At 42.1% G+C, this 27,439-nt stretch overlaps 1 protein-coding gene across 1 annotated transcript; it reads right to left on the bottom strand.

Annotated features, from left to right (window-relative positions):
* Positions 1 to 10,158: 10,158 nt before the first annotated feature.
* Positions 10,159 to 26,509, bottom strand: GAS7 (growth arrest-specific 7; the record flags this gene model as incomplete). Its single annotated transcript, XM_009576158.1, has 7 exons — positions 10,159 to 11,102; positions 11,828 to 11,926; positions 14,319 to 14,398; positions 16,842 to 16,965; positions 18,979 to 19,107; positions 23,090 to 23,168; positions 26,435 to 26,509. Coding segments are annotated over 7 exons (700 nt in total), but the record flags the coding sequence as incomplete, so codon positions are not given.
* Positions 26,510 to 27,439: the final 930 nt, after the last annotated feature.

Here is a 27,439-nt window from a genome sequence, read left to right as displayed (position 1 = left end):
CAAATTCCATGGATGAACCTGGTTCATTACCTCACCTTGCCTTAGGATGTCGATGCACCCCATTACCAGCACCCTGCTTTTTCCACACTTTTCAGACCTGTGCCCCTGGTCAGTGAGGGCTCTGTGCTGTGGTCACTTAGCTCCTGGTTTGTTCCATCTTCATGGAGTAACCTTGCCTCTTGCTGCTTCCTGACACCATTGCTCAGCACATTATTCATCAGGAAACATGACTATTTGTGATGGTTATATGTGAAACATTAGAAGACATAAGAAGCAACTCCACTAGGGTGGTATCAGGGAAAAGAACCATCCAGCAGGGATTATGTGGTCCCTTTCCAAACTTGGCACCCTGTCATCCACCTGGCAGGTGGAGATGCTGGGTGCTTTGGTGCTTCCAAGATTGTAGCTGGTATAAAGCTCCAGCATCACTTCTTTCTAGCTGCAAGTTATGCCCTACTTCTTGAGCAAGGCATCTTGTGCTGCACCACCACTTCTCTGCCCTAGAAGTATGCTTTAAGTGCAAGGCTTTTCCCTGAAATCCCATCAGAGGTTTCAGATCAGGGTTAAGCAGTAATGCTTGAAGTAAGGTATGTAATGCGGCTACAGGTATGTTGTCCTCTGCTGACCATACGTCAAGGTCATACACAAAGAAAATGATGCAGTTAGAAATACGTCGCATGGCACATTACAGGACATGGCCTGTCATCTCCTCTTTCCTTTTACTGTTCCAAATTCCTCTTTCCTTTTACTGTTGGGATACATTGAGGCACTGTAGACTGACAATGTCTCAAGAATGAGACAATTATGGCAATAAAGCCAGATTTTAAAAAGCAGGCTGCTTTCACATTTGTGGCTGAGGTGATGGATTTCAATGCTGTTGGGTCTGTGCCTGCACATGGTCCATCACCAGTCCTGGTAACACAACGTGCAATTTTCAACTAACACAGCTGCAGTTCTCTAAAGACATCCCAGTCCGAAGCCCTCTAAGGCAAAAAGGGAGGCACACTGACATCTGGTGTAAAAGATTGAAACATGCACTCCATTGTAAGATGCAGAAATGGCTTTGAACTGCAGGAAGGCGAAAGGGCACTGGCAAATAATTCTAGCGTTTCTACTCAGGCAGCAAGTTGCTTGAAGAGAAAAATACGTGGAAAAGCTATCATCTCCTATATTTTAAAAATAAACACTTAGAAGCAGTTTACCCTGTGTTCAGGAGAACTTGCAGATTCATTTTCAGTGCTATTTTTAGCAGATATTTTTATTGTGATAAATAGATTTAATTATGCTACTGATTCGATTGCTTGTTTCTCTGTTTGTCTCAGTGACTGGTCTTTTAACTATGCTTTTGTCAAGCACCTGGTGTGTTTCTTGTCTGTAACCAGAATAGAGCTGGAGCCTCTCGGCTCTGAACTCTTCGGATCTCCAGTGTAAACCAAATCAGCATGGATCAGGTATAAATGCATGTACTCATAAGACTGCTGAGTTCACCCATGGGGCAGAAGCAGAAGAGTGCAGGGGCTTGCTGGGGCATGTCCTGTTTTAACCACAAAACCCGAGCAAATCTTAGCCTATGAGGAAACCTACAAGAACCTTTAACACGTTCTTGAAACTCACATTCTTTGCTGCTTTGTGTTCTGTCTCTAGTGGTGGAAAACCCCATACAGTCAGGTAGGAGTGCATGGACAGGCACATGCCTTGTGCTCCTTCCCTCAAACTCCTGCCATAGTCCATACAGCTGCAGGACCTTCTGCCACCAGAGGCTGCATCTCTGGCTCCAGCAGTGCACACACCACGGAGCTGCAGGATGCCATTCTGCAGGTGGTTGCAGAAACTAAATTTTTACATGAGTTCAAAACCGGACAAATTCCTAGAAGAAAGCTCCACTGAGGTTTATGAGATGTGTGGATAAAACCATTACGTCCAAGGTCTGAGTCACACACTGCTGGGAAGGTGGGCAGAACTGCAACACCCGCTTGCTCTGAGCTCTGCTTCTATAACAGTATCCCAACTGAAGATAGTTGTTAGAGTAGACAGGATTTTGGCAAGGCTGATTTTGACTTTGTCAGAAAACCTGCCAGCATGCATGTTAACTCATATATCCGAAGTAGAATGATTTATTAACAACAACATTTTACAACAGTGTTTTCTCTTCAGTGAAGCTTCAAGATGCACTCGGAACTTGCAGGTAAAGGCCTGACTGGGTGTAGAAGATTTACAGATCATTTAAAGCATGCCTATTTCACGGCAGCTGCTTTCAGACTGATCATGGTCAGGTTGCCTGCTCGTTTAAGAAACAAAACCACTTAACTATAGGTGTTTCTTAAATCGGTTTGCTAATAAAAATGAAGTTTTAGGGACTGTACTCATCTGAATATCATAAAAAGATCTGAAAAAGATAATTAGATTACACCCGAGTAATGCGATTGCAAATTCAAGCTGCATTAAGCTGGTATCAACAAAGCAGTACATGTGCATATGGCACCCCATGTGTTCTTTGATGATACTGCATTCAAAACGTGTGTGGCTTTGGTAGAGGAAAAAGCAACTGGGTAAAGACAATTCCATGCTCAATGTGTCTCTGTACAGTTTATTTTACAGGAGATGAGATGAGCACTGTGGTGCATATAAACTAGCAGAACAATATAGGAAAATACAGTATAACCATATGAAATTGTTTTACAGTAAGACAGAAGAATTATGTATAGGAAATGCCTTCAACACCGAAGGACAAGATCCTCAGCTGACATAAAGTAGCTTCCACCAAATTCTGCCAGTTTACCCAAGCTGAAGATCTGCCCCTTAAATCTTTTCTGCATTCAACTTCTTAAGTTCCATAAGTGATTCCTTCATGTATCCTTATGGAACAAAAGCCATCCTATAATTTGCACAAAGATCCAAGATTTACTAGTTACCCAGACAGAGGCTGCATGATACATAAACTATTTAAGGGGTCTATTCAGCCAACATTTATGGAAAGTTATAAAATTTTGGTTAAACATCTTTAAAAATAAGTCATTAGTACTGGCAAAAGACAACTTTCCTAGAAATTTAGAAGTACTTAGCAAAGTTACACAAAAAGGACCAAACAAGCAACTTTATTTTAGTAGTTTTAGTGTATGACTGGTGATCTGGCCCGCCTTTGAATCCCTGCTGTTAGAACGTCTGCAAAACTGTTCGGTGGATTTTTCACACTGTCTTGGGCTACTGGAAGAAAGGAAACCATCTAAGGAGGAGAAGAAAATACCAGTACCTGCTTTTTTCATAATGGATAGAGGTTGCTGTCCCTAAAGAGTGTTTTTGACCTGCTGGATTAAAAGAGTGGTAAATGGACATCTAAATTCCTTAGGCTATTCTCAAAATCTCAGCCACCACATCAAAAAACTCCAAAGGAACAAGGGATTTCAGGTCAAGCGTTCCCAAATTCAATGACAAAAGATTGTCATGTCATGCAAATGTGAGATCCCCGAAATCACTATTCAGCTTTAGACTTCCAGTACCAGAAAATTTCTTCTCAGCAACTGCTTTAACAAAAGAGTCAATTTTTTTTATTTTAGCCAATAGAGGCCTATTTGGGCCCCAAATGCCACGTACTCAACAATTTTTATGCAGAATTCCCTGCTTATTCTGCTGAGACCCCTATACTGAAGGATGTGTCAGAAGATTAGGTTAGCAATGCTCCTTCAATACAGTTGCTTTTAAGTCTAACATTTCCTACTCTGTTTTCAGCATTGAGAATTTAGGATGACTGTGCTGGACAGTAAATGATCAGTGAGACAAAGGCAGGTCTACTGGATATGTGGATGTCCTAAAAGAGTGCACAGTGCAGAGCAAGGAAGGAGGATTGAGAATCCTGCACACATCTGTGCATACTGGCTGCTCCTGAGTTTTGGAAATTAGTAGAGTGAATCTGTGTATTTTACATGCTTGTAGCAGATACAATTTAAAGAGGCACTTCGAGGGGAACTACTACCAGAATTTTAGTAGGGTTGTGATACAAGCCATTACTCAGTTACTTGTTAAATTAGTAGCCCTGAAAGACTGCATATATTCAAAATTAGTCTTGTCCGCTCACTGAACCTGAATACAGCAGCTGAAAAGCTTTTGTTCTGAATATCCACTGAGTTTGTCTCTTACGACGCACCTGAAATAGTTCAACTTAATGTAAGTTGAGGGAATCAAATTTGAATGTTTCAAATTCATGTATTTTTTCTGTAATTATTATGTGGTTAACCTAAGACTTATTTTTTATTGGTCTATGAAAGATTTTATCCATGTACAATTCTTAGAATCAGATGCATCATTAGGCACAAAAGGTTTCTGCTTTGAGGAACACATGGGATTAGAAATTTAAGTTAAATTGTGCTATGTGTTGGTCCCTTCAGAAAAAATGTCCAGGAAGGAAAAATAAACTGTGACAAGCACAAAAAGGAGTCATTGCACTTCCGAACTCGGTGGCTGATACGAAAAATCCAAAACAAAACCCAAAATAACCCCTCCAAAAAGCATGCACTTATCACTCTCAGAAAATATCCAAAAGCATGAAGTTTGGTCAGCACATTAAAGCAACAGAAACGTTCTATGAAAATTCAAAATTAAAGAAAAGATTCTGAAAACTGGTCTATCTCAGTGATGGAGGGTTGGCTACAGTAACAATGAAGAGGAAAAAATAAGAATTGAAAGATGCACATTTATATGAGTAAGATCTACTAGAAGACAAAGTAATGAATATTATTTACACAATAGTGCTTTTCAGAAAGTAAAAGGATTTGCTGACGGGAAAGACTTCATCACCATTATGCAACAGAAAGACTGTGTGCTCCAAGCTCCTGGAGAATACTTGCACGCCAGGCTTGACATGTCTCTGCCTGACTTACAGTCAGTTCAGTGCAAGGGCGCAGGACATCACAGCGCTGCCAAATGCCAAAAACCATACTGTAGTCACCAGTGTGGCATTGCCACATACATGTCTCCCGCTGGCACAACCAGGTGCTAGTTGGAGAGCCCCGTATCAAGCAATAGATACAAAGGAACACTTCATTACTGATTTTCATGTGCTAAGCGGAATTCAGAGAGTGATAAGCCTGCTTCTGGACCCTTCAGGGTCGGAGGGAGACGAGTGCCTTGTGTCGAGAAGCTCAAATGCCGCTGAGGCAGCTAAATATTTTCCTGCCCCATGTGTCTGTTTTTAATTTGAATCTGCCTGTGACCATTGCCCACCTGATTAAGTTAAATGTGACCAGTAGGCTCCTCTGGTAAAATGTCAAGATACTTCTGCTGTGCAAAGAAAGATGCCCGTCAGCCGTTCCCTACCACTGTACAAGTACAGAAGGAATGCCCACACAGCAAGAACCATTCACAGCAATGCTTCGACAGCCTCTGGGACCTCATTCTCCTATTTCAATACATGCTGGGTAGCAAAAAGCCTACAGACTTTCCAGAAAGCTCTGTGATCAGGAAAGCTCATTATTTTGAAAACTGCCTTTTTGACACTGTCTTTTGAAGACCTAGTTCTTGCAAAGCAGAAATGTAAAGCTGACCAGGACTGCCTCCAGGACACCAGACTCTGACTGTCATCTCTGGGAACAGACCCAGCAGACTGCACTAGTGCAAAAGAGCACAATAGCTACTATAAAATAGCAAATATGTTTTCAATTCAGAAGGAAACAATCAATTGATCACACCAAGAAGTCACATCTACTCATACCAAGGGGACCTTCAAGGTGCTGGTCTGGATTTCTTAAGGTGCTTAATAGTGAAGGACCCACCTCGGTAAGCAGTGCTCTTTTTACTCCCTGTGTGTGACTGAGGAAATAGATGGGCAGAGCTACTTTTTCACTTAATTTTGATTTGTTTTTTTACAGTTGCTCTAGAGCTGCGCTCCTAGCACAGCCTGACACAGGGTCAGTCACGGAGCTGCTGGGAACTGCACGTATAGCAGCTAGGTCTTATTCATGAAGTATCTGAGGTTCTCATTTCTTAATGTTTACCTTACACATGTACTCAATGACGAAGGAAAAAAGAGGCTTGTGCATTTCTATTTGTTAGCCTGATTTTCAAAGTCTCTTATCACCTACATGCTCTCTGTTGTGTTCCAAGAAATCTCTGAGTGCTGAGCACTTCCAAAGAGCAGGTGAAGAGTGCACATTCCTACATAGAGAGTCTAACTTGCAGCAAATATTTAAATAATGACATTAAAAACAGGGACAAATTTAAAGAGGTTCTGAGAAGGTCTGAGAAATTATTGCTGCTAGTGAGCATGTAAAAGTTTCCTGTGAATGCTTTACAGAAAATTCACTAGGGAAAAAAAGAAAAAAAAAACAAAAAACAAAAAAGAGGTGATCTGAGTGCAGTGCAATGTCACAAGACAGCTACACACACTGACATTACAGCATGGGGCTGTCAGTTAAACAAAAAGCAGCTAATTCTGCAACATGAAACTACACAGATGCATAAAGGGTAAAGAGAACAAAAGCAGAAGTTTGCATGCTGCCTGTTATGCACAAAAGGAAGAACGATTTCAGTGTTTACTGTAACTGTAACTGGGGGAGCACAGCTACCCCACAGCAGCTCAGGCAGGACTGCAGAGGGGAAAAAGTATTCTAGAAACATAACAGGGATTTCCATATTACTTTCACTGCTGTTACAATATTTTAACATTTAAAAAAAAAATTAAAGTTATCTCTAATGATCCCAGCGTCAAATAATGAAATAACATTCCTATAAGGGAACAACTGAAGTCTTTCAAAAGATGTTCAACACATAGAAGTGATGAACAAATGTGAGATACAGATGTGAGTGAATCTGGAGCAGACTGGAAATTTGAGAATTAGGCCTTTTTGGATGTTGCTCTATGAAAGCAACTGGAACCTTGCCAGTGATGGGAGAAAAGTGCACTTGGCCCATGTGGTAAAGGACTCATCGCTTTCAGCTCATTAACTCCAACAGGAATCAGCCAATAGCACTGGATCCAGAATGAGTTCTGTTAGGAAATAAGCTGAAAGAATACCTTAGAGAATGACTTCCAACAAGGACTCTCCATAGAGAGAACTTTGCCAGAAGATGGCTTTGAAGACATAGGCGGGCTAGTATGGATGATGAATAAAATGTTCTCATTCTGTACAGTAGCTGAGGTTACAGCTGGTAAGCACCTCACCAGCTCTGGCACCGGAGTCATGACACACAATGGATTCAAAGCCATAGGAATTCACGAAGCCTTGAGCTCAGACAAGGGCCAAAAGGCTCTCGCTGAAGCAGAGATGCCAGGGAGCCAGAGGCTTGACAGCACAGGACAAGTATGTGACAGCATCGCTTAGACAGAGGGAGCTCTGCAGGAGCGGCAAGACTCCTGAAACACAGGTGGCTTCAACAAAGATGTGGGCAAGCAGAGCTACCAGATAAGAACCAGAGGCAAATTCCCACTAATTGTACCTCTTCAGGTGAAAGCAAACTAATCAAAAGCTCACCTTCTGCTCTGTGACCACAGAGCCGTATGAAGATGTAAGACAGCCTTGTCACTCAACAAAAAAAGACTGATATCTGTAGTGACTACAATAGTAAAAACTTGCACCAAGTGTGTGAGCCCACCTGCCACACGAAGCGAGATGACCCTTAAGCTCAGTACCTACAGAGGCAAGAGACTTACTCTCCTATTCCTATTAATCAGTTACATTGCAACATCATCATGCTTTTCACATGATGATGAACGTAACATGTTAACATAACATGAAGCTTGATCTTGCTCTGCAGAAGCAGCTGTTTAGGATGAGCTATTGCATGAGGGAAGACTGGGTTCAACTGCATTTTTGCAACTCAATGGAAGATGAATAGAGCAATGCTGAAACTCCCAAAGTTACCTTGTTAGGAACGAACACAAGGGTAGGCGTCCACGCTTCCCTTCAAACATGCCACTACCTTCTTTGAAGATACTGTCCGTTCAGAAGCACAGGGGTTCCAGTACTCCCTGACTTGTAAGGCATCACACTGTCCAGGATCTATCAGCCAGAGAAGTCAATGAACCAGGTAACACTGATCCCACTGTCTGCAGAGTCATATCACAAGGGAGTATCATCTTTTGCAGGAAATAAGCTGGAAACGATCTACAAGCAACGGCAGAACTTCCCTGACATTTCCATCGATTACAGATGAAAGTCTTGTTGTAGAGGAAGCATCTCACCCATTGCAGAGCAGCACCGTGCGAGAGTTTGCTGGGCCTGGTAAAGATTAACAGCCAGGTACAAGTGCTCTCCTCAGATTATGGAAGTGAAAAAGACATACAGACTCCATCAAGAGAATTATCGTTCTGTGCAGCTTACACATTCCTGCAACATTTCAAATGGACCAAAAGCTAGAAGTAGGAAAACTGTCTGGAAATAAAACAAAAGGCAAAAAAAATTTACCAGAAGATACAACTGAGAATTGAGAGCAGCTTAAATACACCTTAATAGAGGAACCAAAATACATTTCAGTCCTCAGAGAAACCTGTGCTAATGGACAGTATTTCTAGTCCAAAATAGATAAAATAACAAACATCTTTAAAGAAAGAGGAAAAATTAAGTCTCATAGATAAAGATTATTTCAGATACTTATTAAGGAGAATACTGTATAAAGTGCACAACTAGCTTGGTTTTGCAATCAAAACAAGAATGTGGTGAGGTGTCGTCAAGATTGCTCATTTTAATTTATAATACAGCTTAGAATACAGGGGTTGACCTGAGATGCAGCTCTTAAGTACTCCAGTTATTTTTGGCCACTGAAGTTTTGAAAGCTCACCCTGCACCTGTTGTTTAAAAAAAAAAAAGAAAAAGTGCCCGTCCTCCAAAGTGCATGGTAGAGATAGGAAAAGTATACATTGGTATGCCAAAAAAATTAATAGGACAGAGAGTGAATCAATAGGAAGACTGAAAAAGAGAGATCATCACGAAACTTCCCTGCTTGAGCAGCAGAAGAGGAGTCCAGGGAAGTGCATGTACTGCAACTGAGCTCAAGGACTACACAACGCTTAGGCAAACCGTGTTTCATTTGTATTGCAATGGTCTTTGCAGTAACCTAGAAGAGACTCACATAACAGTGTGCTGGATGCTTCCAACATCAAGAATAAAATAGTAGTCACAAATTCAGAAGTGTGTAATGGAAGTGCAGTATGGGAGGTGTCACACCAGGAACAGTGATCCTGAGCACGCAGTGGTCATGGCATTGCACTTGCCAAGGTGCAAAGGTTTATAAAGGTTAATGACGCAGCAGAGAAGTGGATTGTGGAGGCATTTGCAAGACAGGAATGAATCTATACTGGTAAAGAGATGGTTGAGAAAAAGGGAACGATAAGAAAATGCAACAGAATTCAGTTTGAAATAACAAACCAGGAAAATAATCACTCAGCAACATTAAAAATGTGTTTCAGATAAGACTTCTCTGTGTCTCAGTTTGTATTTGTAGAGGGGAATATTAATTCTCAATGATCTAACCACAGCACTTTGAGGCTGGTGAACAAAAACCTAGAATAGTAATAGCACAGAAGAAGGATGCAATTTTGGTGCTGGGGAAAAAAGGATGGTAACAATGAGATAAAGTGGAGCATAACTGTGGATCAAATGAAAGAGTATGGTTTGGGAAATTGTAGGTAACAACACAATAAACACTAAGTAAAGGCCACAGTGATGAGAATCAAGGTTTCTGCTGGATCTAAAGCAAGAATCTTAAGAACCTTTGCATTGTATGAAATGCTAAAAAATGTATTAACAGCAACACTGAATAATCAATCAGAAATAACAGCAGCAGCAGCAGATGAAAACCTTTTCAAAACCAGTCTCCAAACTACATAACACTATGTGCCAAGAGCAGTCTTGAATTTTTGGTAGTTTGTGGCAAGGGTAACAAAGGAAAAACTTAAGGTTAAGAATCTGATGGTGCAGAAGTCCTGGGCACCTACATCTACATTTAATGCAATCTAGCATCACAGATTCATGGCACCTTTGAAAATCAGCTCTAAAAAGATAAACCCCACCATTTAGCTGGACAAACTTGGTAATTAAAGATACCTAAAGGCTGTGATATTCACCTGAAGGAACCAACAAAGGGCAATTTAAACCTGAATCCCAAATAAAATGTTAAAGGACTGTCTTTAAGGAGATTCTGTGAGAAAACATCTTGCATAAGCAGGAAAGGTTTTGAACATCTCTTTTATTCCTTGGTATATAACCTCTTTCTGTCATTGAGGGCACTCAGACAGCTAATGAGGTAGGTATAGCACAACCAAGTCTTTCCTGATAAATAATGGTGATGGTAACACTTTCAACCTTATTGATTGGCCTAGAACAGAAATCATGATGATGATGGGTTTATGTATCCCTGAGAGGGAGTATAAAACAGGAAGAACAGGAGTCTTCTCCATAGATTTTGGGAGAAGGGCCATCACTTCACTGCCATGGTGGGAAACTGTGTTATATGAAATAAACGTATTTGCACAGCATTGCTGTGAGATATGCGTGTTTTATAGATGGGGGAGCCAGAAAAGTTAATTGACTTGCTTATGGCCATGAAAGCAGTCAGTGACAGAACTGCAATTCACGATCAGGACTTCCTTGCCTCCTGCTTCATGTTCAAAGTTATCTACTTCCTGGCCAGAAGCTCACTGCATGGTTGTTCTAACATACTGTATAAAGATAGTCATGCAAGGGATGTAGCACAAAGTCACTGAAGAACAGACCGCTCTCTGTACAAGAAAGCAGATTTCTTCTGGAAGCTGCATGTAATTGGGAACCTCTGGTGGGACGCACACATCTGGTTTCTTCACCCTGGAATGTCTGGTGCTTAAGGCTTAGCACAATGAGGACCATTTTAACAACTAAATGTAACAGAGATAGCCCATACAGGCATAAATTACAAGGTGTCTTGTAGCGGAACAATCTTTTCCCTATGCTCTTCTGACCCTTAAAAAACAAACATTAGCCTGGTTAATTCAGTGGACTCATCACATACAGCTATAGATCAGTTTATATTTCCATGTCCACAGGTCGGATATCTCCAGTTTTGTGTTCTTTTACCCACAGTTCCCTGTCTTTGGCAGGATCCACTTTCCGAAGCAATTGATCCACGAGTTCTACTGTCTAAAACGAACAAAACAAGAATCAAAATGTCAAGGGCACATTTCAAGCAGAGACAGTCATTGCTCTGAAGTGTAGACCAGCTATGGGCACGCCTACGTTGCGTTTGCAGTCAAGTGAGAACTGCGAGGCTTGGTGGACAACAGCCAGATCTGAATGTGAAGCCTCGTAGCGGGAAGCAGAGAAGAGGCAGACTTTTAACGTCAAGCAGAGACAGGCTTCCTATGCCAAGCATTGACCAGTCAGTTTCTGACTCCTGTCCTGCAATTTGTACCTTACACCAAATACAACCATGTACTGAGGTTAGCATTCATCCCCCGTATTTTAATATTTGAAAACTAGCCAGTTTTTTAATAGTAAGAAAACATATACTCCCTCCCCCAACAGTGAAACTATTTACCATCTTCCTTGCAAGAACAGATGACCTCAAGGAGTAGTGCATCATGCTAGGAGACTAATAATGGCTCATGTTGGCCAAATGTAATTCAATTCATTGTGTCTCCCCCAGCAAAAAGCTGTGATTCAGCAGTAGGAAATGTAACCAGGATCAGAGAGTCTTGGAGGAGCAGGACTGTAGGGTGGCAGTACAGTACTGCTGCAAACTAAAACTGACCGCATACGCTTTTCATACCTCCTTTTGATACACGTCAGTCAGATCAGAATAGGGACCATTCTGCTTAGCTGAAGTGCTGTAAAAACCACAGGGACCGAACAAAAAGCAGACTTACACTTTGGTTGAACATATCTGTCTCATGCCGCAGCTGTGTATACTGGCAAAGATGCTGCCGAATCATCTCCACCCTTTCAACTTCTAGTCTCTCAAGCTCCTGGACATGAAGAAAAACAAGTCCACATTTTTCTTGGAAACTGAGCTTGAAGGCCCAGGGAAAGGACGACACACAAAAGGTTGCCAGTCAGTGCAATACTACCCCAGGGTACATGCTTTGGAGCTGAACTCTATGGTTGCACATCCCTCTGATTTGCAGGGAATCAGAGACAGCAAGCAACAGAAGTCACTTCAGCCTGAGCCTAACAACAGAAAAGAAGGTCAAAAACTTTCCAAAACTGAGACAACCAAGGCAGAGAGAGGAACTGCTGTCTTCAGGGACGCTGCAAGCAAGAGGAAATCCGTTTCCTGCAAGAAGCTTTGCATGCTTTGTTGCTAGCTCCAAAAGTTATAGTGATTCCTGGGGAAAGCAGGAAACCATGTTGGGGTGTACAGTTCAGAGGGCCTGACTGCCCTCAGTCAAACCAGACACCTGTAAGAGCAGTTTTAGCTGTTCACTAGGTGATGAGCTGGGACAAGTCTCCACCTCGCTCAGCTGGCAGTAAGCAGACCCCAGCAACGCTTTAGTTGAAAAGGCAGGTGATATCTAACTTTTCTCCTGATTTTTTTCTGTCTCTTTCTTCTCCTGGATTCTGATATTATACCCCAAAATCTGCATTTAGTCCCTCCTCGTCCATCTGAGTGGTAGCAGTGGAAGCAGCATGCTAAGGAAGTCTGCCTTTAAAGACATATACTGTAATGGACTTTGCTATTTCACTAGAAAGCTCTGTGTTCACAGGGACATCAGTGGGGCCAAATCTTAAAACAACTGCCTTCAGAAGGCATTTCTGGTGTCCACTTACTGGGCATCATGGCAGAGTGCAACGTGAGCATACAAAAGCAGGCAGGCTGCTACATTGCCTTCCCTGTGCTATCTACAATTTGTTAAACGTCTTTCGGGAAACATCCTTCATTACAGCACAAAAATCTCAGGTGGCAGACTATCTGCCTGGGGAGGAAAAAGAGCAAAGGAGCTTATGGTATGGACAGGACTGAAATACACTGAGCTCCTATTGCTGTTGCCGGTTGATGTACTGCCCTTATGGAAAAAATGGCCCACTTTGAACTCAGACTCCCTTACTTAGGGCACAGATGCGCAGGACCAAAATGCAGAACCCAGTGTGCTAGTGCTGGTAAGCGTGCCATACGCAGAACGTGCATTATGTCTGCACCAGAAACTTCAGGGAGGAAGGTATGCAAGGAAACACAAATCTTCAGACCTTGACTCTCTCAACTTTCTATTGCATACAAACTAATCTTTATCTGAGCTGATCAGATGCAGATTGTTTTTCAATTTAGATTTTATATTCATGTATACCAAGACTTACCTTCAAATGCTTCTTAGCCTGAGTTTCACAACTGACAAACCTGCTGTGCAGCCTATAGGCTATGACTTCCCTCTTGAGCTATCTACTAGAGCACTTCTGAGTCGTACTTCTCCAGGAGCAAATATGCAGCTAACACATATCTGGCTGTATCTGGACACAGTGGCACTGATGGTCAGTGTCATTTGCATCAGTGAGAAAACACCAGTGAATGTTAGAGGAGAATCAGATCCCTTATGTATAGGAACAGCCAACTTTTTCTCTTTTGTTCTGCTTTTGGGAAGATAACTGCCTCCTGGTTTTCCACTCACCCACCTGCCTTTATTTACTGCAGTTTAAATATTCCACTGACACACTTCCAAATGCTGAGGAATGTATTACCTTGCTTCTTATTAGGAGGAGTTTACAGTTTTGTGTTTGTCCAATGACAAAAATACATGCAAAAGACATTTTTATTTCCCACTTCTGAAAGCAATTGGCTGTTGTCCAGAAGGGCTCTTAGGAATGACATGAGGGAGGAGCCCTAAAGCCAAAGTACAGGTATTTCAAGGAATACAGCACATCAAACCTGTATCTTGGAATCTTGGTGACTAACCCCAAAGGTATACGCCCTTACGGTGAATACTGTGAGCTGTGTTAACTTCAGAGACACAGAACAATAGGCAATTAAAGCATGCCTCTTCTGAGCTGGCAATACTCGTGAAGAAATCGTAAAATCATGGAATACAAAGATTCATTAATGTATAAATGGATTCAGTGATTTATCCCATGTTTTTCCATGTCTTCCTCGTGCATTACTTCATCCTTCCTGGGGCCAACTCCAGCGTTCTGGCCCCTAAGCAGCCCTGAACTGGTTTAATGCCTTCTGCAAAGAAATAATTATTTCTTCCTTCCCCTAATGATACAAGTTTTTCTTAGAACTGAGAATGGGAAATTTATCACAATGGGAGATTTATCACCCAATTTTTCCCACTGCTTTGCACGGTAACTAGGTATGAGTGATGAATGTTGTACACTGTTACAATTTCACAATATTATACATGTAAGATGCTACACAGAGTTACATACTAGAGTGGTGGTCACCATTTCCTCAAACCACTTGGACTGGGCTTGATTGTAAAGATCCACGCAGCGCATCAGGTCATCTCCTGAAAAGTTCAAGATAGCAACACATTAGTCTTCTCTAGCCAGTGTTATGGAGCTTAGAAGGAAACTGCAGTTCAGGTTTTGTAGACAGACCCAGAGGGTTTGAAGGTCAGTCCTGGTGGAGCTGAAGGCAGTTCTGTTACATGGCATTTGTTAAGTGCAACAAAATGCATGCACTTGATGTGTGGTAAAAGATCAGGTGATTGGGATGAGAAAGAATGAGGGGGAAAGACAAGATTTTAAAAGGAAAATATGAACACTAAGCAATATTTTAGAAAATGCTCAGAACTATGAAAGCAAGTTACTTCAGTTAAAAAAAAAGGTCATGACAGAAAGTTATATCTGAAAAATAAAATCATTAAAATGGGAAATCAGTAATAATGAGTTATTGAGCTGCAGGGTAGCACTCTGTAGGTGTAGACTACATTCTAAGACAGGTCTGTTTAAAATGGTAGCAAAGCATCAGGCTCAAGCTGTCTGAGATTGAGGGACACTTATTTGCAACCTCAACCCAGCTGCACACTCATGCATTCTCCAGCCTCTGAAGATGCACGATTCCAGTCGAGCTCTGGCTTCTTCCTGTGTTCAGGGCAGTAACACAATAAGCTGCAATTATTTCAATTTTTTCTTTGTTGCAGGACTCTGCTCTGACAGAGAGGGAAAGGTGGGTAGAAAATTTGGAAGGCATGTCACAGAGATTACTGCTTTCCGGCTAGTAAATTCTTTCTTCTTTAAATGAGCCTCAGTTACACTTTCCCTAATGGTTTGATGCCTAGGTCCAGGGCTCAAGTTTATCCTGTTCTTTTAGGTGCAAAAAGGCCTTTCTACATGAACCAGGGCAAATCAAGCTTTAAGAACAGGACTCCATAGACCAAATAAGTGTCAAAGAAGTAAATGCATCTGGAAGTCTCTCAAGGGACTTAGAACTTGGGGTGGCAACCGAACTCTATGAAAAAAACAGGATTCAGGGCTTAAAGCTCTGCAATAAGCTTATCCACCCAGACAGGGGATGCCTAGTCTGACATGACAAGTCCGAACTAATGGCTGCCACACTCCAGGAGGCTCCTTGGGAGCTATCTGACTTGGGGTTATACCACCCACCTGAGTGAATCTGAGCCACTGCACAGCCAGGAAAATGAAAGCCGTGAAACACATGAACAATCCATGGGAGCAGAAAGCAATACCACCTATCAGTAAGCAGTGGGATCATAGAAGGGCTCTGGTCTATAGCCCTCTAGTCCTATCGTCCACTTGCAGCAGGCCTCATTTCAAAGCTAGATCACTATATGCTGCTGCTGTGCGCATCGCAAGCACCCCAGCTGGGCTGCTGGGTAGCACTACCTGCGGGGATGGGGCAAGTCCTCCCCTGCCACATACCGAAAGAGTGGCACAAAGTGGGGGAGAGTGATGGGAAGACTCACACCAAACTCTGCGTTACTCCCATTTGATCCTCAGCTCTCCCTTGCTTGTTCAATAAATACCTATCACAAACAATTTCTGAGGACCCAAGAAAACACAGAGAGGCTGTGAATTTGCAGATGGATAAAGAGCATCTCTCATGGAGCCTCCTGTTGCTAACATATAACTTCTGTTTCTCCTCAAATGGTTGTCTATACACATGGTCACACTGCAAATGATTCTTCTCAGTCTCCTCAAAACCCAGACAGGCTATCCTGAAGTTTTAAAAGCCTCAGAACTATGGAGGACCACTCTGCCAAGGAACGGACCTATGAAGGGATGAAACATGGAAGCCCTAGTTAAAACATATTTTCAGCAAAGGTACTAACAGAGCTGCACATATCAGCTTTGCAGATCTCAAGAAAGACAGCTCCTGATGGATCCTGCAGAAGTAGTTTAAGCCTCTGTAAAACACGCGTAGGTCACATCAAGTAGATGTGTCCTCAGTACAGTATAGTACACACTACTATATCCTCAGTATCCCTTGAACAGAAATCATTTTAATCACTGAGTAGCAGTGGAAAAAAGACAAAAAGTTCACTTTCAAGGTATAAGACAGTAATAGGAAGCATAATAGGCACCCACGTACTTGTGGGTGACCGTGATTTAGGAAAGAACCAAGGAAGGAACTATGATTTAAGGAAGAAACATCCTCAGCTGAGCTTCTTTGAATCTGACTTTGAAAGTTTCACGAGCTTTCAGTTATCTCAGCACACTTTCACAAAATGAAAGGACAATCCACCCTCCTTTTACTGTTCTCACCCCAATTATCAAAATCATCATTTGGAATGTCTGACTTGGAAAAACTGGGCTTGTTTCTTCAGAGGATTTAATATCAAACAGATTTGTAGCATGGTTCACTTTGACTTTGTAGCTATAACATTAAAAAACAAGAAACACACAGACGGATGGGCAATTGCATCCCATGTTGTTCCTGCCGTCCATGGGGCTGCTCGCCTCCGGCCGCTGACAAACACAGGTACTCACCCGCCTGAGTGGACTTCCGTCTCGCCTTCTTAATTTCCTCTTCTGTCTTGTTGCTAAGCTTCACCTCTAGCTGCTGTGTTTTCATTTCCAGATCCTTCTGTCTCTCTGTCAAGGCTTTCCGGGCCTTGGAGTAATTAAAGAAGAGTCACATGTTTTCAAGGAAAAGAGCTGCCAGCTGCTTTCAGCCATCTATGACTCCTTCACACAAGTAAGAAGTTAGGGACTCTGCATAAAACTGGGTCCTAACTGGGATTCAAGTTCTTAGGACACCATGTAGTGTTCAAAGAAGTGTCCTACCACCATACAGAAGTTGTTACCAATAAATCACAAAAGCATCTGAATACTTCATAGGTTCTTAGAAAGGTACAGTACAAAAGGCATCATCAGACTTTCATGTTTCTTAATAACTTTCTCACTATTTCTGGAAGAAAGGGGAACGGGAGCTTCTTCCAAATGTCTTAACCAGTATCACCAAGACACCTCTTCCATTTGCTTTTCTTAGGATCTAAATTGTTGAAAGAATTTCAAGTATCTTACAAAATTTATTTTTAAGTACCTTCTGGATTCAATATACACTTATCAGAAACTCTAACAATAGAAACTGTTAGACTTATTTCAGAAAAACTAATTCAGGCTTATGACAACAGCAGTTCGTACTGTAGAAATCAAGAACCTGAGACCTGGTTACAATTGATTATTTAAATTACTTTACTTTAAAGTCCTTCAGGCTTTTAAAACCTGATTTATCAGTATCATTACTGAACTTACACAGGCAAATTAGTGAAGTGTCTTAACAAATAAACATCATTACCACATATGCATGCTGTCACCTCATTTGCTGAGGTTGCCTAAATACATAAAATAAAAATAACTTGTTTTGCATGGACTTGTTATAAAATAGGTCACATTTGTTCCCAGGTATAGTGTTTAAAACTAAATTTGGATGATTATACTTTTGTTAGCACTTTGCAGTTTTCTACACTCATACCAGCCTGCCAGTTACAACGCTTGAGGCATTACCTGAATTTTTTCAATTTGCAGTTTTAAAGACCCTGTGCTTGGTTCGGCGGGTCGCAAGAGGGAGCTGCAGGAAAGCAATCTGGTGAGAAGCTGTGTGCTTCATCAGGCACACTGCGGACATGGCTTTTCCCTTTTTTTATTCCTTCTTCTCAAGGCTATTCTAACTCATTCTTTTCAATATCCCTATTGAGGACTGTGTTTCTTTGCAGATACGACTGTGAAGAACTTGTTTTGCAGAAAAATGCCTTCCCTGCATGCAGTCTAATAACCTTGTGTATCCTGCAACAATTCTGTCCCTGGGCGAACTTTCTCATGTGCGCTCTGATCTTTAATGAAAGCCCAAACAACCTTCTAGGTTGACTGAGCATGGTATTTTCCTTTACAACTTACACCCAAGAGCAAACTGCATGAGGATACCATTTGGCATAAGCGTCTTGGCATCCGAGGCATGAGTAACCTGTTTCCTGCCAACTGCTGATAAGAGAGTACTTTTTGTGGGTATCTCTCCCTAAATCACAACCTCAGCTACCTACTGGGTGTTCACGTTACAACAGCCCCTAACGCTAGGGTGCTGCTGATGTTTGGGTTTTTCAGGTGAGGATGTTTGCTGTGAGGTGCAGAAAATGGGAACTGGGAGAGGGTTTGTGTCTTGCTGTGCCAGGTTCGAGCTGGCTTCCTTGGCCATCTGCTTTTGGCCATTGCATGAGAGGATAGTGAGCCAGGCGAGCCTTTGGCCCGACCCTGCTGCTATTCTAAGGCAAGGTTTTTTAAATTTTGAGGGCAATAGATGTGAATTCCAGATGCACACGAGCAAGGAGTATTTTTATCAAATGCATCAGAAATATATTTTCCCAAATTGGGAAGGGGAGGATGAAACAAAAAGCCAAGCCAGTTCAGCAGTAACGCGTTAGCCCTGCCTGTAGCCCCCAGTTTCCCAAATCTCAGCTAAGCAGCAAACCACATCAGGGGCCTGGCAAAGCATAACTAACAGCAGAAAGCACTCAGCAGAAACCTTTGTGGTTCTTCATTGCAGAACAGAAACTTTTCACGGGGCAGCTGCTTTTCTGTCCAAACCAGCAGTATCTCATAAACTCTCCAGTTTGTTCTCTGCTCCCACCTTTTCAACTGCTGCATAGCGGCTGGCCAGATGCTTCCGTAAGTCTGCAATATGGTGGTCACACTTCTTCATGTCTTTCTTAAAGTTCTCTCTGAAGTTGAGCAGGGGTTTCTCTACCTCGCTCTGAAGCTGGTAATGAAAACAAAGGAAGAAATGGCAATAATGAAGAGCTGGGCAGTAATTCAAGGCTCTTCTGCTGAGCAGAGCTCAGGAAAGAGAGGAAACAATACACACACTGCAGCCAAAGGCAATGTCATACAGCAACACTTCTCTTCCCCAAGAGAGCTCTGAGTGAAGCTACTGCAAAACTCAGCTCTTTGCAGGACAGCTCTGTTAAGGGAATATTTACTGAAGGCAGCAAAAGGACAGAAATATTGTCTTCCTCTCTCGCTGTTAAATCGTATCTTTCTTCTTACAGATAAGATCAAACTGCAGGCAATATCCAAAGCACTAGTTGAGGTGCTCTGATTCTGGCCTAACTGATGCAACTTGCTTAAAAAAAGATCAAAGTACACAAACTAAAGCCGCTAACCCTGACTGCAACAAGGTGAGTCAGTGGACTGTGGTGACAAGTCTGCATTTCTTGTATAGTGAAAAGAGATCCATTAAGGGCACATTTTATTTATTTCTGTCAAGTATAAGGGAGCCTAAAGAGAAGCCCAAGTATTTAGTTGAAACTCTTTTAAGTAGTGGCAAGAAACCACTGAAATGAACTCAGGGGACATCCATCAAGACTGGACATGTGACTTATCTCTTACAAGCAGGACTTGACAGTCGGTAACACTCAACTCTGACAGAGTTTGTATCATATTGCTCTTTGGCCTTCTGATACAGTTTTGACACGTAGGAAACGTGCTCTGAAAGGATACATATATTTCACCTCCCCAGAAGCAACCAAATACTTCTTTTCTATTGTCCCTCCTGTGAGAATGCTGGACTTCGTCAATGTAGGTGAGTTGGGTCCGTAATCACCTAACATGCCCCACAATGGAGTAGTATTAAATAGTCCTTGAAAGCAAATATTTTCAGCCTTTCAGTGCTATTTTAATGGAGAAAGAAACTTCATTCAAGCTCAGTACAGCCTTTTAATGGAGAGAGGCTACAAAGACAGCCAAGGCCCTATAGCACGCATCCTGGAGAGGTAAATAAGCCTACAGCAGAGCTTGTTTAGGCAGATGAAGACTGGCACCATGGTGATCTAATATGGCCTACAGCTATCTGAAGGTCAGATGCAAGGGTAACAGAGCCAAATTCTTCTTTGCAGGGCCAGATAATGTCACAACAATGTAATTTAAAAAAAAAAAAAAAAAAAAATCACCAGAATAGTAGCTGCGCACTAGAACAGGTTGACCAGAGAGATCATGAAAGCTCTGACCTTAGAGATATTCAAGACTGCTAGACAAAGATGTAGCTGACTTGATCCACTGTGGGTGATGGTCCTGCTCCGACTAGGGGGGGTGGACTAGAAAATTCTGGACAATATTTTTATGACAGTCTCATCAGGATGGCCCCAGGCAAGCTAATAAAGAGCTGTTAACAATTCTGTTACAGCATGGTTACACAAGCTCTCTCAAGAACAGAGGTACAAACTGACAGCTGTGCCAGTAGCATTGTCAATGCTCAACAAAACAAGAACTGGAACAGAGAGAAGTTCAGGATGGCTTCAGTGAACTCCAGAGGCAATTATAATTGATAGAAATGTCTGTGTCCAACTGAGTTTGAAATAGCTAAACAATCTGCGTGCCCTTCAGACTGCTCCGTTAATAAATGGATTAACCTGGGTAAACAACCCAATATGAGTCAATCATACTCAGTGAAAGAAGTGGCAACCTGACTCATCTGACATAAGCAGGCATTGCTGTGAAAAAGCTTACAAAAAATCCCCAGGGCCACGGACACACCAAAGAGGAGGGCATTTCACTAGTAGTTTTACTTGCATTAATAGAAAGTAGAAGATATTTGTTTATTTCACATGGTTTATAACGGGACAGGAAATTCCAAGATCCATAAAGATGGGAAACGCACCACCAGGAGGCTCAAAATGCAAAAAAGGCAACTGCTTTCTCCAGTTTTGTGTTCTGGGAATCAAAGAGGCGGACTTCTCAGTGAAGGCAGCCATCTTTCCTCTAGCATCATTATCCCGCGTGAACTTCCATCTTGCAAGAGGTACCATAAGCTATCAAAATAGACTGATATGTGAATACCCAGGCTTTTAAATGTTGCATTATAGTCGGCCATATTTATTCTTTTTTCTTTTTTTTTGTTAGAAGATCTTGCTAAAAGACTTTCAAATGCATGCAATAGATGAAAAAAACATAAACTACTTTCCTAAGATGAAGGGATTTAAAGCACCAGTGCATACAGACAACTCTGACACTTACCCATCACTGAATGGGTGAGATGTGACAAAGGACTTGAAATCTCAAGAAGGTTGCTAAAAGAAGTTATCAGGTATAGGACAGAGACCCTGTATCTCTGTACCAGTATGGTAGAGACTTAGGCAGAAAGACAGAGGCATAGGGTTAATCATAGTATTAGATGCTGGAGAAACTACACAGCTAAGTTATCAGAAACCACACTTCAAAAATTCCTCTGATTTCACAAGTACTAATTTTTTCCTTTGCTCCATCAACCATTTCCAAAATGGCTGGTAACACACCATCATATTCAGGCCAGCCCACCATGACTTCAACTAGTACAACACATGTGCATCTTCTCTTCCAGCAGAACTCACCTCCTCGCGCTCAGTGAGGGATAATCAGATAGCTGGAGAAGAGGTTCTTCTTGAAGGATTCCTCGTGTGCATGTATCTACGGCTGCCATGCCAGTCTGTACAGGCATTAGTAGTGTAATAATATTTTATGTTCCAAGTGCCACGAGAATGCTGTCACCTTCTCCGATCTGTTCATGACCCCCAATGTAAGTGCCGTGAAGGACTGTCACAAAAGTTGTTCAATGTCTTCATGGTTGGTGTTTATATTTGAGTATTCTTGGTGTGCTCTGCACTGTACTGACTGCTTTGTGCCAGCACTGACTGGTTTCGTTTGACTATCAACGAGAAATATAATTACTACTTCTAAGAATAACTTTTCTGAAAGTAATAGCAATAATCAATACGTTTAAAAACATAGTCTGTTAATAAAAGAAAGCCGGAACTAAGAACTCCCACAGCAGGTACGGGAACAGTGGGGAGAGTTCAGAGGATGCTACAGGAGTTTCTGTGCAGGGTTTAAGGAAAAGTAAAATCATGAAAGAGCCCCTATACATTGCCTGCCTACATGCACACACCACTCCAGGGTGCATTTCTTCCTCTTGGAAAACAATACGAGAGGACAACGGGGAGCAAAAGTATTTCACTAATTACAGCCCTGAAGTAGAAGTTCGAAGCAGAGCAGTGGGTTACCAAGGCAGCAGCTGGTTGCCTGAGTAACTTCTGCATAATCACTTACAAACAGTACAGAGCTATAATTTTCCTCCAGAACATGGCTGTTGTGCTGAGATATCTGCCCTTGTATTGAACCTGATCACCCACAGGGGTTAACATAATGAACAGGACGCAGGAGTATGTCACATGTGGTGGAAAAACCCAGATAAATACCATAATTTGTATAAGAAATCTCCCTGGGCATTACTTGAGAGAAGATCCAAAAATAACATGAAGTTCCCAGTGTAGTTTTCAGAAAGGCTAACGATACGAAGAACTCAGAGTCCTGGTTCTCTTCCTTCCAGACAGATACAGTAGACTCTTGTTGGAAAGCCAACTATTACGTTTTATTTCTTCCTCTACAGAAGTAATCTGTACAAGCTCTAGGTAAATTTACTTGAACAGGCTGGAACTTAGAGCCCTAGATGAATAACCTCTAGAATCAGTTTTCCTTCTTTTTTATGAAAAATTAAGGCTAGATGTGTTTTAAGTTACTCATCGGGTAGATTAAATAAACTATGATTTTGGCAGGAAGAATGGATAGAGTTTCAGTAAGTTTGTTCACCGACTTATTAATTCTTCTAAATTTGTACCATATGCATGTGTATTTTCCCCCCTAACAAGCACTGAAGGAAGATCCACATCAATTACAGGGCAAAAATCTTTGCAAAAGGAAGAACTATTTACCTTAGAAGAAAATTTGAGATGAACCTCTGCTTCATCAGCTAGACTCTTCTTTAGCTGAGCCCAAGCCTCCCCTAGTGTACTGAAAGAACACAGAGAGACAATGATCAATGTTCTGTCTTCTGCACATCCTCCTGCAAGTCTGCAAGATTTGTCAGATAGTTTCAGATAGATATGGTAGAATGCTTTGCCCCATATCATGCTCAGCAAAATCATGGAAAAGGGATAGCAGAAATCTAATAACATAACCGACCTCTGTGACCAAGGCAAAATTATATTGGCACTGTATGTAGCAGATCTTTGAAAACACTGTTCATAACCTCCAGTTACAGAGATGCCACAGTCTTATAAGCAAGATACTTCAGTATCTTATCCTTACCATAACAAAGTTTTTCTTTTCTAATCCTTAAAATAAATGTTCACCAATGCAGTTTTCCCATTGCCTCTTCTACTTTACACCCTACCTTTGGTGAACAGATTATTCTAGTTCTCCTCGGAGAAGCCTTTCAGTATTTGAAAATTACCAGGTTTTTTCTGCACCTTCTTTTTCCAAATTATTTTCTAGACAACGGCGGTTCAGGTATGCTTCTCTAGACCCTCTCCAACAGCCTAGAGTCCTCTTAATGCGTCATAACCAAACCTACACTGTCTTCCAGCAGAGGTCTCCCAGTTGCTAAACTGGTAACAGATTATTTCGTATCAGACACTCTCTCTTCTACATATCTCAGTATGATTGCTTTTTCAGACAACAGCGTGAAGTTGTTGATGAATAAGCTTGTGATTCACTATAGCCAGATCCTTCTCCCACAAACGGTTATGTAACTGTATCTTTCACATCCTGTGAAAGTATTAAACCTGGTACTTTGTCCTCATTGAAATGCATCTTAATTTTTTTCAGTTCACTTCTCTAGTTTAACAAAATAATTCTGAACTGCAACCTCTTCTTCAAATTGTACAACCATCCCTCCTAGCTTTGTCTCATCTCTGATTACAGTAAACCCACTATTTATTCTATCATAAGTCATTAACAAAAACATGGAAAAAAATCTGGGCTTGGGACAAACCTTATGGGATCTCACTCCATAGCTACTTTCTGCACTTTAATTTTTGTAAGTAGCAGGCATGATTTCTTACCTAGTTTTTGCACCTTAGGCTTTATTTAGGCTGCGTTTCTCTTGGCTGCCTACAAGAATCTCCCACTGCAAAAAGCTATACTAAATTAAGAGCTATGATGCTGACTTCTTCTGTTATTCCGGAGGAATTTAGGTTGGTTTGACATTGTTTGTTCTGTATGCATCCACAATAATTGCTTATCACCTGAGTTTTCCGCTGAGTGCTTCTAGAAAACTTGATGGTTTATTCTACCACTTTGCACAGGTTATATAAAGCTGACCAATCTACAATTTCCCTGCTCCTTCTCTCTCTCCCCCACCCCCTTTTCAAACATAGTCATATTTGTCCCTTCCTGATAGCCTGAAAAATAGCCTGTCATCTGCAATGTCAAAATAATGATCTGTAATCTCCGACATTGCTCCAATGAGTTGAGTCCTCAAGTATGGTGTTCATCACAGCTAAACAACCTGAAATTGTTTCCACTACATAAGTGCTCCCAACTCTCCTCCTTCCCTAGTCCCACCCTGAGGTCCCCTCCCACTGTCCAGTTCTCACGAACTATTTTATCTGATCTATTTAAGTAAAGAAGGCATTTCAGCCTGCTAAGCATCGTCTGCATCTCTTATCCAACCACAATGACTTAAATGACCATGGATTGTATCACTTTCTGTGTACATGCAGCACCACCGTACTCACAGAAACCTGGACAGAACCATCCCGATACCACAAATCGGTCTCGTCACCCTCGCGTCCCACTCACATACATGAATCGGTCTCATCTTGTCACCCTCGCGTCCCACTCACATACATGATGGTGGGTCTTCTTACCACCAGAAGGAGGGCTGAGGACCCTGGAGGGACAGCCCATACTTTGCATCGATTCCATAGACCGCTGGACAGCAAAGCTGGAAAATGCTCTGTGGAGTATGAAACCAGCAGTGGTAACCAGTGTGTTCACAGAGCAGTTCATGGGGTCCTCTGACTCACACCTTCTCAGAAATGAGAAGACGACCCTGGTGAATGTTTACTTTGAGTGTGCTAGGCTGCAGTCCCGCTTCTGGCTCCTTCAAATCCTCCTGTTGCCTACTCTTCCTCCCTCACTTTTTTAAATGGAATTTTTCCCTTTCCTGGGCCTCACCAATAATGAGGATCTTCTCACTAGCCTCTTCCTGGTCCTAGCCAATTTGGCCACCACAGCACCTTCCATTCCCTCATCTTGCCACCTCTCCAGGCAGAGCACCACCGGGCAGTGTTCCTAGCTCCCTGCACTCTGCTCTGTGTCCCCTTCAGTTCCCTACTTCAACATTTTTTTATGCTTCAGTCCTTATTCCCTCTCTTTTCATCTACTCTCCCCTAGTTTCCTTCCCCTTCGTTTTTTTCAGGCATTTCCCCCTTCTCCTATTGGGGGTAGGAGAAAGTGGGAGGAGGATGTGGAAGAAAGAGGTCCTGCTAGGACCAGGTTAACACCCACACCTAAAGGGGAAAGAAGAACAGAAACCATTGTCAGTGTAGGTGCTTAGAGAATTAACAGCCTAGTTAGCCTCTTGAAATTTCTGTCCTTGCCTACTGGAAGCTGAGCAAACACCTCGTGGAGCTCCACTACCAGTAGAAACACACTGTGTCAGAACTAGGGTGAAGACAGTCATTTCCAACCTTGGCTTTCAGTACTTAGAGGGTTAGAACAGATTGAGCTAACAACTTCTAATCCTTCAGGAGAGGTGTCTTTTCATTATTACTAAAGAATTACAATCTAGTCTCAAGTGCATTGCCTAATACCTTCTTAACAACTTCCAAAGCGCGAACATGCTGTAAATAAGGGACAACCTGCTGCTTTTCTTGGAGGGCCAGACCCAAGATGAGAAGAGACTTCTTCCTCCCTCTGTATGTGCTGCTCCAATTCTACTGGCTTGACCTTATGGATCTACTATCAGCAGTATATATATTCCATATGTTCTTCCATATTCAAAGTAATTTAGTACTTATACATGCTAATCCCTAAAGGAACTAGTGCCAGCTAGAACAAGGACAGCATAAACACATTGTCAGAAATGCAAGGTTTTATCAAAAGAAAAATATTCCAAAGCAATTCTATCTTCCTCAACACACCCAGGATGCCAAGCTAAATAAACCTGTACTCAATGGAAGAACTCAGGAAAAATACATGTACCTGTGTGGGAGGAATGCCTTTTATGTTAAAATTCTTGTCTTCTGCAAAAGTCACAGAGACACACTTACCCTTCTTCCTGAGCAGCCAAGGAATTCTGAGACAGTTTGGACAGGTTCTTAGCATACTCCTCCTCAATCTTTATCCTACACTCACACACACACAAAGACAGAGAAAATAAAAAGACAGCAGTAAGTAAGCTTTAAGGCAGAAACCCACACACGTAATTTAAAGAAATTCTCTGCATTTTAACAGATCTTGCCGCAGGAATTTTCCTTTCAGTCTCCAGGGCTTGGCAGCACCAGTTTCAGGATCCATCCCTCCCCTCCATATGCTAAAAATGCAATGGCAAGAGCAGGGATATATGCAGGACAGCATGTGTGATAAAGTTAGAAGAAAAAAATACAGTTCTGGAGAGCAAATAACAAGGACAAAGTGTTTCTACTGTGCAACATGGACTGCCTGCAAAATTGGGCTCACTTGAGAAGCGTGTGTTTCAGTATGCTGCTAAACGTGAGGTCGCACATCCTTGAAGCAAAGATGAAGGAACGCAGCGATACAGAAGAAATCTAAATAAGGTTTGGGGTGCTGGACGGCGCCTTTCCTAGGGACACCGAATGTTTTCTGCTCCCTGTTACAGACAACAAAGCCGGTGAAGATGTGGCAGGGGCTTCTATCACCGACAGGCCCTGCCCTTCACCCATCCCACCCACTGCCCTGTCCTTGTCTCCTCTCCATTCACTCAGCAGCACCACACCAGGAACAGGATCTGAGCTTGCCAGCGGTGAGGGTGCAGAAGAGGGAAGCTGTTGGCACACAACCGCTATGGGAATGGCTGCAGGGAGAAGAACAAGCGTAGCTGTTGAGCAAGGGGTCAAGTGTAAAAGCTGATTGCACAGCAGGGAGGAAAGGAGCAGCTGCTGGTTCAGAGGTGATGTGCATTATGCCTGAAACCCACTGCCGGCTCCCCTGAGTTCTTCTCCTAGTGAAACATTTGCAAAGTATACATGATCCCAACTAGGGCAAACAACTGGCTATTCGCTGGTTGTCGAACCAGCTTGCTCAATAGAGCATCT

Source organism: Fulmarus glacialis, unplaced genomic scaffold (assembly GCF_000690835.1).
Source record: "Fulmarus glacialis isolate BGI_N327 unplaced genomic scaffold, ASM69083v1 scaffold16304, whole genome shotgun sequence".
NCBI classification, from domain to species: domain Eukaryota; kingdom Metazoa; phylum Chordata; class Aves; order Procellariiformes; family Procellariidae; genus Fulmarus; species Fulmarus glacialis.
Note: the sequence above shows the minus strand (reverse complement) of the source record. Positions and strands in the feature narration are given on the sequence as shown.